General features: G+C 43.1%; 1 protein-coding gene across 3 annotated transcripts in view; it reads right to left on the bottom strand.

Moving 5' to 3' along the window:
• The window catches only part of asic1b (acid-sensing (proton-gated) ion channel 1b), a 921,001-nt gene that overhangs the window by 104,343 nt on the left and 800,767 nt on the right, over positions 1–15,891 (bottom strand). For all 3 annotated transcript variants that reach the window (XM_063037278.1, XM_063037276.1, XM_063037277.1), the window contains exons 3-4: positions 7,266–7,393; positions 1,771–1,921 (exon numbers count right to left, since the gene is read on the bottom strand). In XM_063037278.1, the coding sequence (XP_062893348.1) occupies positions 1,771–1,921; positions 7,266–7,393 (279 nt within the window). The remainder of the gene's footprint in view (positions 1–1,770; positions 1,922–7,265; positions 7,394–15,891) is intronic.

Genomic DNA, 15,891 nt, shown 5'->3' with positions numbered 1-15,891 from the left:
AAGCACCATGGGATCGTCTACGTCCACTTGAGAGGCTAGACATGACCTCTGCACAACAGCTCATCCAAAAGACAGCACTTCTGACAATGCAGCAAATCTTCAGTGCTACACTAGATAGTCAACCTAGGTTTTTGTGTGCTTAAATCTTTGAGTGGAACTTGACACCAGTGACATTCCAGATCACCTGCTGCCGTGTTGGCCCCTTCTGCTCTCAAAAGAAAATTTGTAGCTTCATCTCTCCAAGTGCTAGTGGATGGCTCAGCTGTAGAATGACAAACCCTTGCACTTCAAAATGTTCTGTACTCAATCCAGTTCATTTGTCACAAGCTATACGGTGCGATTTCAAAGTTATTTCCAGCACCACTGCAAAGGAATTAAACAGACTTTCATCCAATTTATGAGGACCTTGCTTTTGCATTCTTTCAAAATATTGTTTACCATATAAACTGGCAAGTTACAGTCCATTGCCATCATTATTCAGGGTGATAAATGCCCATCGGTGTAGCAGGTAGAATCTCATGTCTGTGTTCAGTGCTTGATAATGTAATGCTTTCATGCAAAAAATAACAAAACGCCACTTCCTCTGCTACATCTCTATGCTAAAGCAATTTCTGTTTGGGTTGATCAAACTAATTTATCTAGCAGGCTCGGAAAATAATTGTGTGAGAGAAAAATATTATTAAAAAGGCAAATGAATCAATTTATTGCAAAAATGTTAGCAGTACCCTTAAAATAATGTAGGAATGATTTTTACTTTCCTCCTTGTGTTTAAGTTCCATTGCTTTCTCTACACCTGTATGGCTTTTTCTGTGACTGTCGCTTTCTTTCATACATCTCTTACTTTCTCATAATCTACTGTATGTTTTTTAATCAATTTTCAAAATGTACTTCTTCCATAAAATTTCTAAAATATGTAAATACATACTGTTAAAGTCAGCAGTTTGATAACTAGTAATATTATTCCATTCATGCACACTAGCAGATCATCAGTTATTTAGAAATTCACAGCTAATAATTCATGCTGTTTCCCATTGAGACCCAACATTTTTTTCAAAAACAATAACTGCTGTATCTGTTGCTCCATCTCCTTTCCCCTCTCTCCCTTACTCTCTTTCTGGCACTGTTTCCTTTCTTTGACTGCTTCTCTCATTCTCTTTCTCTTGCTCTAATTCTCTTTTTTTAATTTGCTTTCCTCTTTCTTTCAGTCTGTCTGATACTCCCGTGCCTCTCTGTGACCGTCTCTAACTTTCTGTCTCCCTCTCTGTTTCTCCCCATGTTGTCTTTACTCTGTCTCTCTCTCACTCACTCTCTATGTATCCATCTCTTTGTTTCTCTCTGACCCAGTGTTGCTTTCTCCTGTCTCTGTCTTTCTAGGATTATCCCCTAATCCCATCCAACAGAACATTCCAGGACGGGTAGGTTGCAAACTGTTATTGCAGCAGGTACCAGGGACAGAAAGTTTGTGAGTTCCACCTTCTATAGTGAGATTGTGAGTTCTTTCCACTTTCTTTCCCCAACTTTGCATTTGTTAAGCATTTAAACATCCAACGCAATAATAGCAAGTTAAAAAGAAAGGAAGCAAAATAAAGGGAAATCAGAATAATTGTGCCTTGAAAGATTTAAGTAGAGGAGCAAAGAGAAGAATGAATTAACTTAGATGATTTCCTTGTGGTAACTATTTCCAATCTGTTCTTCTTTGCAGATAATACAAATTGATAGCAATTACCTAGACACTCACTCTGTAACCCTACCGACTTAAAAGGAACCTACCTGGCATGTGTACCATCCGACAGTTACAGTTTTCAACCAAGTACCGAGTTTCACAGTCAATTCTGCAAGCAGTGATGCTGTACGTGTCAAAGAAGTCTGAGTCCATTGGGGTGGATTTGCAGTCACCCCAGGGTGGAGGCAAGTAGATGAGCTGAGAGAAAAAGCAGAAACGTAGACGATCATTTAGAAAGATGTTTTACAAAATTATGATCGACTTTGTGTGGATTGGATACCTCCAAGATTCCTTTTCGTTAAACACTAATATTCAAGAGCTTTTTGAAGAGGCAGTGGAAGACAGGATCAAAATGTGCAAACCAGTGTTACTTGTGTGTGGGATTTAAGTGGTGCTAAATCACAGATGGAGAGGTTGTAATTTTGAAAATGGAATTGGACAAATACTTAAGGGGGAAGAACATTCCAGGGCAAGAGGAAAATTGTGTGGGGATGAGATTGACCAAAGAGCTAGCATGGGCTTAATGGGTCAAATGGCCTTCTTGCTGTAAGATTTTTTGATTCAATGAAAAGGACACCAACCGAAAACATTTCTCTTTCAAAGCAACATGACTTATTTAGTTACTATGCCTCCCTTCAGGTCTGTTTGGAGACAGACCATCTCAAGGGTGCCAACACAGGGATTTGAATTGATCGCCTTGATCTGTGTGGAGTGAGGCACTTTGAGATCCCAAATGCTGTGCAGGGAGATCTCATAGAAACTGCTCGGATGAGTCAAACTGAGCTTAACTTGCACGGTTTCAGTTCTCCTTGAATGAATAACCTGTCATCCAGTGCCCAGGCGATCTTGGGGAAAATGTACCATTGGTTCCTTGGCTTTTGGGGCTTCAGAAAAGTACAAGGCAACACCATACAACATAAATAGTGGAGAAACAGAGGGATTTTGGAGTCCACATCCATAGATCCCTCAAAGTTACTACACAACGTGATAGGGTGCTTAAGAAGGCGTATGGGTTTTGTTGGTTGGGGGGATTGAGTTCAAGAGCCGTGAGGCAATGTTGCATCTCTGTAAAACCCTGGTTAAACAACATTTCTGGTCGCCTCATTATAGGAAGGATGTGGAAGCATTAGAGAGCGTGCAAAGGAGACTTATCAGGATGCCTTCTGGACTACAAGGCATGCCTTATAAGGAAAGGCTGAGCAAGTTAGGGTGTTTCTCTTTGGAGCAAAGGAGAATGAGAGGAGCAACACACATAAAAATTGCTGGGAAACGCAGCCAGGCAGCATCTATAGGAAGAGGTACAGTCCATGTTTCGGGCCGAGACCCTTCATCAGGACTAACTGAAAGAAGAGCTAGTAAGAGATGTGAAAGTGGGAGGGGGAGGGGTAGATCTGAAATGATAGGAGAAGACAGGAGGGGGAGGGATGGAGCCAAGAGCTGGACAGTTGATTGGCAAAAGGGATATGAGAGGATCATGGGACAGGAGGTCCGGGGAGAAGGAAAGGGGGAGGGGGGAAGCCCAGAGGATGGGCAAGGAGTATAGTGAGAGGGACACTATACTCCTTTCATCCTGGAATGAAAAGCCTCATCCTGAGAGCAGATACGGTGGAACTCTGCTCCGCCTAGTGGAATTAGTCCTTACTCTTAATAATTTCTCCTTTGGCTCCTCCCACTTCCTCCAAACTAGAGGTGTAGCCATGGGCAGCCGTATGGGTCCTAGCTATGCCTGCCTTTTTGTTGACTTTGTGGAACAATCTATGTTCCAAACCTATTCTAGTATCTGTTCCCCACTTTTCCTTTGCTACATTGACGACTGCATTGGCGCTGCTTCCTGCATGCATGCTGAGCTCGTTGACTTAATTAACTTTGCCTCCAACTTTCACCCCGCCCTCAAGTTTACCTGGTCCATTTCCGACACCTCCCTCCCCTTTCTTGATCTTTCTGTCTCTATCTGTGGAGACAGCTTATCTACTGATGTCTACTATAAGCCTACGGTCTCTCACAGCTACCTGGACTATTCCTCTTCTCACCCTGTCCCTTGCAAAAATGCCATCCCCTTCTCGCAATTCCTCTGTCTCTGCTGCATCTGCTCTCAGGATGAGGCTTTTCATTCCAGGACGAAGGAGATGTCCTCCTTTTTTAAAGAAAGGGGCTTCCCTTCCTCCACCATCAACTCTGCTCTCAAACGCATCTCTCCCATTTCACGCACATCTGCTCTCACCCCATCCTCTCGCCACCCCACTAGGAATAGGGTTCCCCTTGTCCTCCCCTACCACCCCACCAGCCTCCGGGTCCAAAATATAATTCTCTGTAACTTCCGCCACCTCCAATGGGATCCCACCTCTAAGCATATCTTTCCCTCTCCGCCTCTCTCCTTTCCACAGGGATCGGTCCCTACGCAACTTCCTTGTCCATTCGTACCCCCCATCCCTTCCCACCGATCTCCCCCCCCCCCCCACCGGCACTTATCCTTGTAAGCAGAACAAGTGCTACACATGCCCTTACACTTCCTCCCTTACCACCATTCAGGGCCCAGACAGTCCTTCCAGGTGAGGCGACACTTCACTTGTGAGTCGGCTGGGGTGATATACTGCGTCCGGTGCTCCCAATGTGGCCTTCTATATATATTGGCGAGACCCGACGCAGACTGGGAGACCGCTTTGCTAAACACCTACGCTCTGTCTGCCAGAGAAAGCAGGATCTCCCAGTGGCCACACATTTTAATTCCACGTCCCATTCCCATTCTGATATGTCTATCCATGGCCTCCTCTACTGTAAAGATGAAGCCACATTCAGGATGGAGGAACAACACCTTATATTCCGTCTGGGTAGCCTCCAACCTGATGGCATGAACATTGACTTCTCAAACTTCTGCTAATGCCCCACCTCCTCCTCGTAACCCATCCGTTATTTATTTATTTATTTATTTATTTATTTACACACATTCTTTTTCTCTCTCTGTCCCTCTCACTATACCCCTTGCCCATCCTCTGGGCTTTTCCCCCCCTCCCCCTTTTCTTTCTCCCTAGGCCTCCCATCCCATGATCCTCTCATATCCCTTTTGCCAATCACCTGTCCAGCTCTTGGCTCCATCCCTCCCCCTCCTGTCTTCTCCTATCATTTTGGATCTCCCCCTCCCCCTCTCAAATCTCTTACTAGCTCTTCTTTCAGTTAGCCCTGACGAAGGGTCTTGGCCCGAAACGTCGACTGTACCTCTTCCTATAGATGCTGCCTGGCCTGCTGCGTTCACCAGCAATTTTTATGTGTGTTGCTTGAAATTTCAGCATCTGCAGACTTCCTCGTGTTTGAGGATGAGATGAGACTTGATTGAGGTGTAAATGATGGTAAGAAACATACATAAATAGAGTGGACAGCCAGCATCTTTTTCCCAGGGCAGCAATAGTTAATTTCAGGAGATTGGAGGAAAATACAGGAGGGATGTCAGAGGTAATTTTTTTTTACACGGTGATTGGAAAGTGTATGAAAAGTACTACTGTGGGTGGTGTTCGAGGCTGATACATAGAGGACATTTGAGAGACTCTCAGTTAGGTACATGGATGAACGAAAAACATAGGGTTATGAACAGTGTAGGGGGGACTGCACTAAAATGATCAAAGTAGGTTAAGGTGTTGGCACAACATTGTGGGCTGAAAGGCCTGTACTGCTCTATGCTCTATTAACAGCTGAGCAGCTGAACTGTTTTTCGTTAATTGTGTGGTGCTTCCAGTTACAGCATCAATGTGACATCTGTACTGGAATGCAGGGAGCACACTCACATATACAATATACTGTGATGGTCTAGAGGCATTCAGAGTCAGTAAGAGCTTTCATAGCTCAGATGAAACTGAAGTTTGTCCTTGGTTGTTTACACACAATATGCAAAGTAGTGTCTGTGTGATTTGGATCTGTTGTAGGCAAGTAGAGCAGAATCATTGTTGAAAGATACAGCATGTAAAGAGATCATTTGGCCCATCGTGTTGTAGGCAATTCTTTTGAAAGCCATCCAATTAGTTCCACTCCCCTGCTCTATCCCCATAGCCTTGTAAATGTTTCCTTTTGAATTATAGATGCCTTTCCTCTTTTAAAGTTGCAAACTGAATCTGCTTCCTCTGCATTTGTGCTCCAGGTCACAACAACATTAATCTTTCTAAGTATTCCATTCGCCTTTCCTCTGGTCATAAATCTGTATTTGCTGGTTAACAGTTCTGCCACCACTGAAAACAGTTTCTCCTTATTTACACTATCAAAGCCTTTCATAATACTGAACACTTCTACCCACTTCCCCTCCACTAACCTATTAAAACATCTTTTAACTTCTCTAGTTCAAAGAGAACAATCTCAGCTGCTTTGGCTTTTTCATGCTTACCTTTGGTGTTAACCTGGTGAAAGTCCTCTCATTTATGGTGCCCAGAATTAGGCAAAAGAGTCTCACTGGGACTCAGATAGTGATTTATAAAAAATTAGCAGATCTTACAACTCACGTTGTATTTTTCCCTGCACCCCATTTAACATTGCATTAGTAACTGTTTGCATGCTTCCTTTCAATCTTTCTTTCAAGATCTATCAGCTCTCTGGATGCATTTCGATTTTCCAGGTCTGCCTATTTCCCCAGTCTATCCAGCTCTTCTTTTTGCCCCTTTATCAGTATTTATTATATTTCTACGTTTTCCAAAGTGTATCTCTCCCGTACAATGCAAAGAGAGAGAACACTAGAAAAACTCAAAGCAATTCGATCACCATTTCTGGAGAGAGAAATAGAATTAATGTTTCAGCTCAATGGCCTTTCATCAGAATTCCAATATGATACAAGCAATGAAAATTAAGAGATGTTTTGGCATATTGAGTGAAGTATATTTTCCTAAAGGGTAACATTTACAAATTAAATATAAAAATATCATATCTAACAATAAAAAGGAAACCCTGGAAATTTTCATTTTAGTATCAGCAGTGGTAAATGTGTGAAACAGATGAACTGAAAGACCAGTGGAAGAAGAAACCTTATTGGGTTTTAAAAAGGAATTAAACTAATGGGATTTGGGATTATTGGGAATGCAATAGACAGGTAGGTTGGGAGGGCTAAAGGTCTCCTGGTTGAAGCTGAGTTCAGATTCTCAGTGCCAATTATCCTTCATTTTGATGAGTGAACACCCTTTCCATCCTCCCAAAGGTCAATTCTCAGAATGAAATTCTTTGAGAGGTTTGATGCACGTGCACTGATTGCCTTGACATAAAGAGCAGAAAATGGTAGTGGCATGCAGCAGGTGATTCAAAAAACCTTGGTTCACAGTTTAGGCGGGGAGCTTTGGAAAGGTCAAACCCTGACAGATGCGCAGTGGTGCACCATGTTGGAGTAACAACTCATGAGCAAAAGCATTTTGTCCAGGGGAAAGCTAATGTGTTTATGTTGCTGAAGCTCAGTGCTTTCACTGACAACAGCTTGAGCCGGAGCACACAGAAGTGACTTAGTACAAAGCTCTTAAGAGTTTTCAAATTAAGTAGCCGATATCAACAAAAGTCATAGTGTGATCTTGGTTCCTCATACCCGCTGTTCTTGACAGGACACAAATGTTTGAAATCCAGGTGGCACTCCGAAACCCAGCTGGTCAATAAATGGTGGTTCATTCTGACCATGGATCTGAACCTTTATACCAGCTTCAAAGGAGGTTTCATCTGTGTGAAGAAACAGATAGACATTAACACCACATTAGTAAGCTCCTGAGCTGTCATTGGCACCCACTAAAGCTAATGGCAACAAACCAGCTGCTAGAAGAAGTTAGCTGGTTAAGCAATGTATGTGGGAGGAAAGGGATTGTTACTGTTTCATCTACTGAGTGGAGAGGGAAGATACCCAGGATAAAGAAGAGAGTGGGCACAGTACGATAGGTGTCAGTAGGTGATAGGTGGACCGTGGAGAGGTGAAGGATTATGGGCAGATTTATGGATAGAGAAGGGATGGAGTTGGGAGACAGAGGCAGGTCGATGATATATGGAAGTAGACCAAGAAAAGGTAGATGGAAACAGATTGGGCGGTGGGGGGCTGTAAAAGGGAAGATACCCAAGACTGTGATACGCAGGAACATAAACACTAGTGCTGGAATCTGATAATATGATGGATATTCACTTTCCAGGGTCCAAGAGGCTTATTATCAACCTCAGCTTTCTCGCACAGCAGCATGACCTTTCTAAAGGATAGCATTGTTTGTGACAAAGTTAAACTTCTAACCAATATTTCTTGCTCAGCTCCTTGTTGTAAACAAATAAACAGTGAGATCCTGCAGGCCCATGTTTAATTAACATAAAACAATGGGGTTACGTTAATTGGGCTGCATCAAACCAGACAACACTGGCTAAGTTATTAGAACCATTGTGACTGAGTTCAAGGAAGCTTGTAGACCAGACTGATTTTGTCACTTAGCACATCAAACATGGTCACAGGTATAGTTGATCAATCAATGGTCAGGATATTTGTGTACTCAGAGAGTCAGCTCTCACAGCATTAGTTTTGGGTGTCTAGGATCTCCATCCCCAGAAGATTTTAGATCATCTGCGTGAATTATTTTACCTCAGCAAAAGTATCTGAAAAACATTACATGCAGATAATGTCAACTAGTAGCAAACCAGTATAAATATTAGAAAGCATTGGGGATTGTTGGGAATGACAAGGAGAATGACGGGAAGGACTAGAATTCATTCCTCAACTTTCAGTTTCTGCAACTCATTGTTATGTTCTTTTAGTTCATCAGAAATGTACCTATGTTTGGAAATCCTTTGTAGTTTATATATCTTTTGTAATCCAGAAATCTTTCATTAAATCAGAAATCCTTTGTGAGTGTTAAATGTGTGTTAAGAATTGTTTGTCTAAAATTAAATATGTATCATTAAAATAAAATAAACCATGTTTAAACTCCTTTGTTAGCTGTAAGTACCTCCTCCTCAGTGGGATGGGAGGAGCAACCACTCAAGCAGTGGGTATTGGCAACTAGACTGCTCTGCAGAGACTCGACAGTCTTTGAAGAGTAGGTTGATACAGTATAACCTCCCTATAGTGAGGGTACATATAGATACCTATATTGGATAGGGTGTCAAATCTTATTTGAATTTAGTTCTTTGTGTACTCAATAACTAAGGAAGGTGATAATGGACACCATTAGGGGAAACCTGGAGGACTAGGGCGATTTCCTTGTCAGACAATTCTTAATACTCGCATCATTTACAACGGTATTGTTCAAAAATTAAACCCACACATTCAGTGCCAGCATTGCACAGAAAATATTGCAGGTACTGCGCAGTGATCAAAAGATTCCACTTCACGTTGTCAGAAGCAACCAGTTTGGCTGGTACATGTGAGAATGGGGATCCAGAAAAGAAAATACTTGATCTAGCCTGATGCTAGAATTGCTGAGGTCTTTCTTCTATATTCTCTCAGGTTCTATTTCTCCTCATGACACCCAATGGGAAACATCATTATGCTTTCAACAGATCAACACCCAAAGTACACTTCTCTCAGTGGTTGCTAGGTAACTGACTATTTTGTCCATTTTGCATGGAGCTATAGCTCCCTGTTTTTTGAGCGCACACAGTTAGACCAGGTTTCAATCACAATTTATACATAGAAAACAATTTGATACATTATGTGATGTAACATAAGAAACATAAAATGCTATAAAGTGGATATCACAGTATTTTCTATGGAATACAACCCATTTGGGTCATGCATGGGATCTGGTGTTACCGGCAAGGTCAGCATCTGCTGTCCATTCCTAATTACCCTTGAGAAGGTGGAGGTGAGCTGCCTCTTTGAACTGTTGGATTAACTTTATGTTTCCTTGACTGCAGACATGGACGGTGTATACCTTATTATACAGTATGCATATTTGTAATTTTTCCATCTTATAGTCAAGTATAATATACAGTATATGTATCAGTTTTATTTCACTATTTTTTTTAACATGTTACACAGTAGAAATAATACATTTTTCATTGAGCCCATTGGGATTAAAGGGATTAGGAAATATATATGCACTTGCACTCTGGCTCCAGTCACAAACCCGCCAAAGTTCCTGACCCCCAACCCATGACTCTAGCCGTAAACTCTGAACCAATGAGTGAGCCAGACGCCAGACAACCAGTATTCCTGAACTTTCAAATGCTGAATTATTGAAGTTTATTGTATTATGAGAAATATATCTAACTGTATTATACAAGGGTTGAAACCATGTTTTATGGTATCACAGGCTGTTCCAGGTCAGTGGGTTCCGTGACTGGATTGAGTTGGTACAAGGGCTTGTCACTAAGAAGGCCCAGAGTTCAAGCCTTAAAATATCATACAGAGGGAATTCATATTCACATTAATGTGATTACTACAAATATTGGAGTATTTATATTGGTAAATAATATATAAATGCAGTTTATACACTGCAGTTCATCATATAATACACTGTATAATTCATGAAAACAATATCCAGAGCGTATTTATTTCTTGCAAATCCTCTAGGTCTCAAACGTTCTGAGAAGACTACAGTACTGTTAGGTTATCCTTCAATGCCATGATCATTATTCTTTCTCAAGGTCACATAATTTATAATGTGTGTCCTCCAGCAACAAGGTAAAAAAAAATACAAAAAGCCAACAGTAGGTTTAAGGTAGAAGTTCCATCCTGGGATTTTTTTAAATGAGGTACAGGTTGTGATGGCCTCCACTAAATACTAGAGTATGGGTCAGCCCTTGAGCTTGCTGGCTGCCTGCTGTACTCCTAATATTTGGTGAGTATAACAAGCAGCCAATACTCCTGCATCTGTTTAACACCATTGATCCAAGGTGGAATCCTGTTACTTTCAGAAGCTTTGCTCTGACAGTTTGTACCATACAGTGACCACTCAATTGAACAACTGTCTGCTAAAGACACAAGAGACTGCAGATACCAGAGTCTGAAACAAAAAACAAATTCTGGAGAAACCTAGTGGGTCAGGCAGCATCTGTGGGGGCAGAGGGATGGTCGACATTTTGGGTTGAGACCCCGCATCAGGACCAATGGTTCTATTGTCCTGATGCAGGGTCCCAACCTGAAACATTAACCATCCCTCTGCCCCCACAGATACTGCCTGATCCACTGAGCTCCTCCAGAATTTGTTTTGTTTCTATTATTTGATTTTTATCTTTATTAATTAAGAAAGGCACAGGGTAGTCTTAGGTAAGGAGGAATCCTGTTACCTTAAGCTAAAGTTGCACTGTGAGCTCTGCACATATGTTCTGCAATGATATGAAATAACAACTTTAATGTTGCAAAAACCCTCAATTTGATGACAAGCCATATGAGGAGATATTAGGACCAGTGACTGTGTCAAAGTAGTAGATTTGGAAGGGTGAATAGAGGAAGAGAGGTTTAAGCTGGGAATTCCAGAGCTCAGGCTCTAAACAGAGTAAGGCAAAGGCATTAATGGTGGAGCATTTAAATTCAGGGATGATCAAAAGGGCAGAAACCTGGTGGACGGGAGAGTATTAAAGTAGGAATATAAGTCATGAGCCTGGGCCCTACCTAACGGTGGAACATAAATGCAACTTCGTTCAGGTGGTGGTTCTTCACTGGGACTCTACCATATCATCAATATAATGCCAGCTTTCATTCCATCACAATCTAGCCACTACTGGAACTGAGCTCTGCACCACATGCATCAAATACGCAGGCACGCAGCTCCTTTGTCACAAATCTCAGAAAAAGATGCAGCCAACTATATAACTGCTGACCGAGCATTGACTTCACTGGCAGAATTAGATTATTCCTTTATTTAGTCACAACTGGCATCTGAAATGTGACTACAACCTTGATAGCCCATAATTTGTGAGCTAAGAAAGGAAGCATTGATTAAGGTTGAATCAACCTTGGAAAGGATTACAAGCTATTTTTGGTCAGGCTTTCTGTGCACTTCAGCTGAAATTATGACTCAATGTAAACTCAAGTCCCAATTTCCCATCCTGAGAATGTCCTGCCATCATCCCCTAGAATTTCACCCAGATATGGGAAAATGCTGGCACCAAGGATGGAACCATAAAAACACAGCAAATAGGCACTAGATTCAAGACCCAAACACAGCTGGCTTTGGCATTCCTGGAAGATACTGGAGTGCCATCAACTGTATCAGAACATCAATGGGTTGACCCTCACATCACATCAATGGAAGATCAAAGACATGTAACTTAAACTTTTGACCAATTCCGTGAAGCAAGTGGAGTCTGCAATCCTTCAGAGTAGCACCAGACCACTAATTGCCTCTGGTGTGGAGAATTACATGATGGTGTGCTCCTGAGCATAATGCCAATGAAAGGAGTGGAGAGAGTCATAGATTCTGACAATTGTACAACACAAAAGCAGGCCAACCAAGTCGAATCTCATCATCAAATACAAAGCTATACTGGTCCCAGTTCATAACACCTGGTCCCTACCCTTCCATACATTGACAATTCAAGTGCTCGCCTGAGTACTTAATTATTCTGAGAGTCTTTGCCTCCACCTCTTCCTCAGGCAGTATGTTCCAGATTCCACCCACCTCTCTGGAGGAAAATGTTTTTCTTCAAGTCCCCTCTAAATCCCATACCCAATGCATGCCCTGTAGCTATGAGAAGTTTCCTACTATCTACCCTTCATAATTGTGCATACCTCTCCCTTCAGCCTCTCTGCAACAAGGAAACCATGCCCAACCCACCCAGTCTCTCCTCATAACTGAAAAACTCCAGCCCAGGCACAGTCCTGGTGAATCTCCTCTGCTCCCTCTCCAATGCTGTCACATCCTTTCTGCAGTGCAGCAGATACTTGGATGAATTTTTCAATCTATTTGTTACCTTTTTATATCCCACCATTAAAAGGCAAAATAAACTTTATTGAAATCTTTTGTGATTTGCTAAGTAGAGTGGGAGCAACATACATTTACAGTCAGGAGTGCACCAGATCCCAGATATGAGGGGTACATTCCAAATCCACATAACTCCTGGCTTCTGGAACTGAGAAATCGGTTCACCTCATATCTCCACTTTCAATTCCCCCATCAGAGAAAGTCTGTATTTTGGGAGGAAGCTAAGTGAAGGGAGCCCACAGCACGTGTTTGCTCAGTGGTTCACTGCAGGGAATTTTAACCTCATGTGTCCACTGGAAAACTGTATCTGTGGCTTGTGGCATTCCAGCTGCAATCTGTAATGAGCTAAGGCACCTCATGGGAGCATTCTTGGAAAGTTTGTCACTGAGCCACAGAAAGTACAAGATCTAAAAGGTGATTTTAATGTAATCTTAAAGGATTTTGGAAAGGAATTTTGGAACTTCAGGCCCTGGAGCCAAATAGTCTCAGTAACAGTGACAACAAAACAAAATTATGACTGTCCTAAAAGCCTATCTGGTCCACTGATATCCATTCCATTCTTATCCAGTCTGGTCCATGTGTGAATCCAGACACACCTTGTGTGGTTGGCTCTTAATTATCCTCTGAAATGGCCCAAACAAACCACTCAGTTAGACCAAACAAAAGCCTGCTGCGTTCACCAGCAACTTTGATGTGTGTTGTCAGTTGTCCCATTGCTGCTCCATTCAAACACAAAAAGAAAAGACCACCCAGTATTGACTGGGGCAGCGAATTCTGACATGGTAACGTCATGTACCTTTGGGGACTGGTGTCTAAATTGGGAGAACTGTCCCACAGACAGATGAAGCAGCAGCCTGACACACTCGTACTCACAGAACCTGACATGGCAGATACTGTGCCAAACTCAACCTTCCCAATCACTGGCATGACAGACCCACCAGAGGGGTTGGCACAATGACAGACAGGCAGAAGGGAGAACTCCTGGGAGTTCGAACATTGACTCCTTACCCCATGATGGCTCCCAGCAAAAGGGCCAAACATGGGTATGGAATCATCTACCTGAGTCTATGACCAGAGGGCACAGCCTCAGAATACAAGGACATCTCTTTAGAACAGAGATAAGGAGGAATTTTTTTTTAAGCCAGAGGGTGGTGAATCTGTGGAATTCATAGCCACAGATAGCAGTGGAGGCCAAGTCATTGGGTATATTTAAAGCAGAGGTTGACAGTTTATTGATTAGTAAGGGTGTCAAAGGTTACAGGGAGATGACAGGAGTTGGCATACCTCTGGTTAAGATGGCACTACTGAACTCATGTGCCAGCTCTCTGGTAGTTATAAAGAAATCTGACTAAATAAAATTACTAAAAATACCTTTCCGGAGGTAATTTGTGTTAAATTATTGCCGCAAACAGAGAAGGGGTGAGTGATGGTGTGGCGAGTTCAAGGGATGAGCTGAGATGGTGTGTTGCAGAATCGTTACGGATGCGGGTCTGATGCCCATACGACTGGTTTGGGTGTGAAGTTGGGTCACCCTGGGTGCCGAAAGGAGAAGTCGGGTCCTGGACAGAGAACGTTCAGTGCTCATTCAACTGGCTTGGTTGCGAGGTTGAATCACTCTGGGCACCAAGCTGATTCAACAAGGTTGAGAGTGGCTTCGGACTGGGTGATGAAATCTGGGCCCAGGGCAAGTCGCTGGATGGCGCGGTCTAGGCCCGGAGCCTTTCGCTGCAGCAGTGCCCGGGTCTGAGGATTCAATTTGGTTCGGAATCTGGTTGTTCGACTCAATTGTTCACATGATTTGAATTTTTTTCTTTCTCTTGGGCATTGAGTGTGGTCTTTTATTTAATTGGGTTCTTTTGGGTTCCTTGCTTTGTGACCAAGCAAATTTCAAGGTTGTATAATTTATACATTTTTTGATAATAACTGTACTTGAATAGGGGTGAGAGAGAAAATAAACTAGCCGTGATAGAATGGTGGTGCAGACTCGATGGGCCGAATGGCCTAATTCTGTTCTTATTTCTTACGTTCTTATGGTCTTATGATTCCCACCTCCATCCACCCTCAGCCCATGAGTACGTTCCACCCTCAGCTCATGAATATATTTGTTTATTTATTTAGACACAACGCAGTGTAGGCTCTTCCGGCCCTTCGAGTCACACTACCTAGCAATCTCCCAATTTAATCCTGGTCTAATCACTGGACATTTTACAATGACCAATTAACTTAACAACCGGCAACACACATAAAAGTTGCTGGTGAACGCAGCAGGCCAGGCAGCATCTCTAGGAAGAGGTGCAGTCGATGTTTCAGGCTGAGACCCTTCGTCAGGACTAACTGAAAGAAGAGCTAGTAAGAGATTTGAGAGGGGGAGGGGGAGATCCAAAATGATAGGAGAAGACAGGAGGGGGAGGGATGGAGCCAAGAGCTGGACAGGTGATTGGCAAAAGGGATATGAGAGGATCATGGGATGGGAGGCCTAGGGAGAAAGAAAAGGGGGAGGGGGGGAAAAGCCCAGAGGATGGGCAAGGGGTATAGTGAGAGGGACAGAGGGAGAAAAAGGAGAGAGAGAAAAAGAATGTGTGTAAATAAATAAATAAATAAATAACGGATGGGGTACGAGGAGGAGGTGGAGCATTAGCAGAAGTTTGAGAAGTCAATGTTCATGCCATCAGGTTGGAGGCTACCCAGACGGAATATAAGGTGTTGTTCCTCCATCCTGAATGTGGCTTCATCTTTACAGTAGAGGAGGCCATGGATAGACATATCAGAATGGGAATGGGACGTGGAATTAAAATGTGTGGCCACTGAGAGATCCTGCTTTCTCTGGCAGACAAAGCGTAGGTGTTCAGCAAAGCGCTCTCCCAGTCTGCGTCGGGTCTCACCAATATATAGAAGGCCGCATCGGGAGCACCGGACGCAGTATATCACCCCAGCCGACTCACAGGTGAAATGTCGCCTCACCTGGAAGGACTGTCTGGGGCCCTGAATGGTGGTAAGGGAGGAAGTGTAAGGGCATGTGTAGCACTTGTTCTGCTTACAAGGTAAGTGCCGGGGGGTTGGGGGGGGGGAGATCAGTGGGAAGGGATGGGGGGACGAATGGACAAGGGAGTTGCGTAGGGACCGATCCCTGTGGAAAGGAGAGAGGCGGGGAGGGAAAGATGTGCTTAGAGATGGGATCCCATTGGAGGTGGCAGAAGCTACAGAAAATTATATTTTGGACCCGGAGGCTGGTGGGGTGGTAGGTGAGGACAAGGGGAACCCTGTTCCTAGTGGGGTGGCGAGAGGATGGGGTGAGAGTAGATGTGCGTGAAATGGGAGAGA

The sequence above is a fragment of the Mobula hypostoma genome, chromosome X1, assembly GCF_963921235.1.
Source record: "Mobula hypostoma chromosome X1, sMobHyp1.1, whole genome shotgun sequence".
Lineage (NCBI taxonomy): Eukaryota > Metazoa > Chordata > Chondrichthyes > Myliobatiformes > Myliobatidae > Mobula > Mobula hypostoma.
Note: the sequence above shows the minus strand (reverse complement) of the source record. Positions and strands in the feature narration are given on the sequence as shown.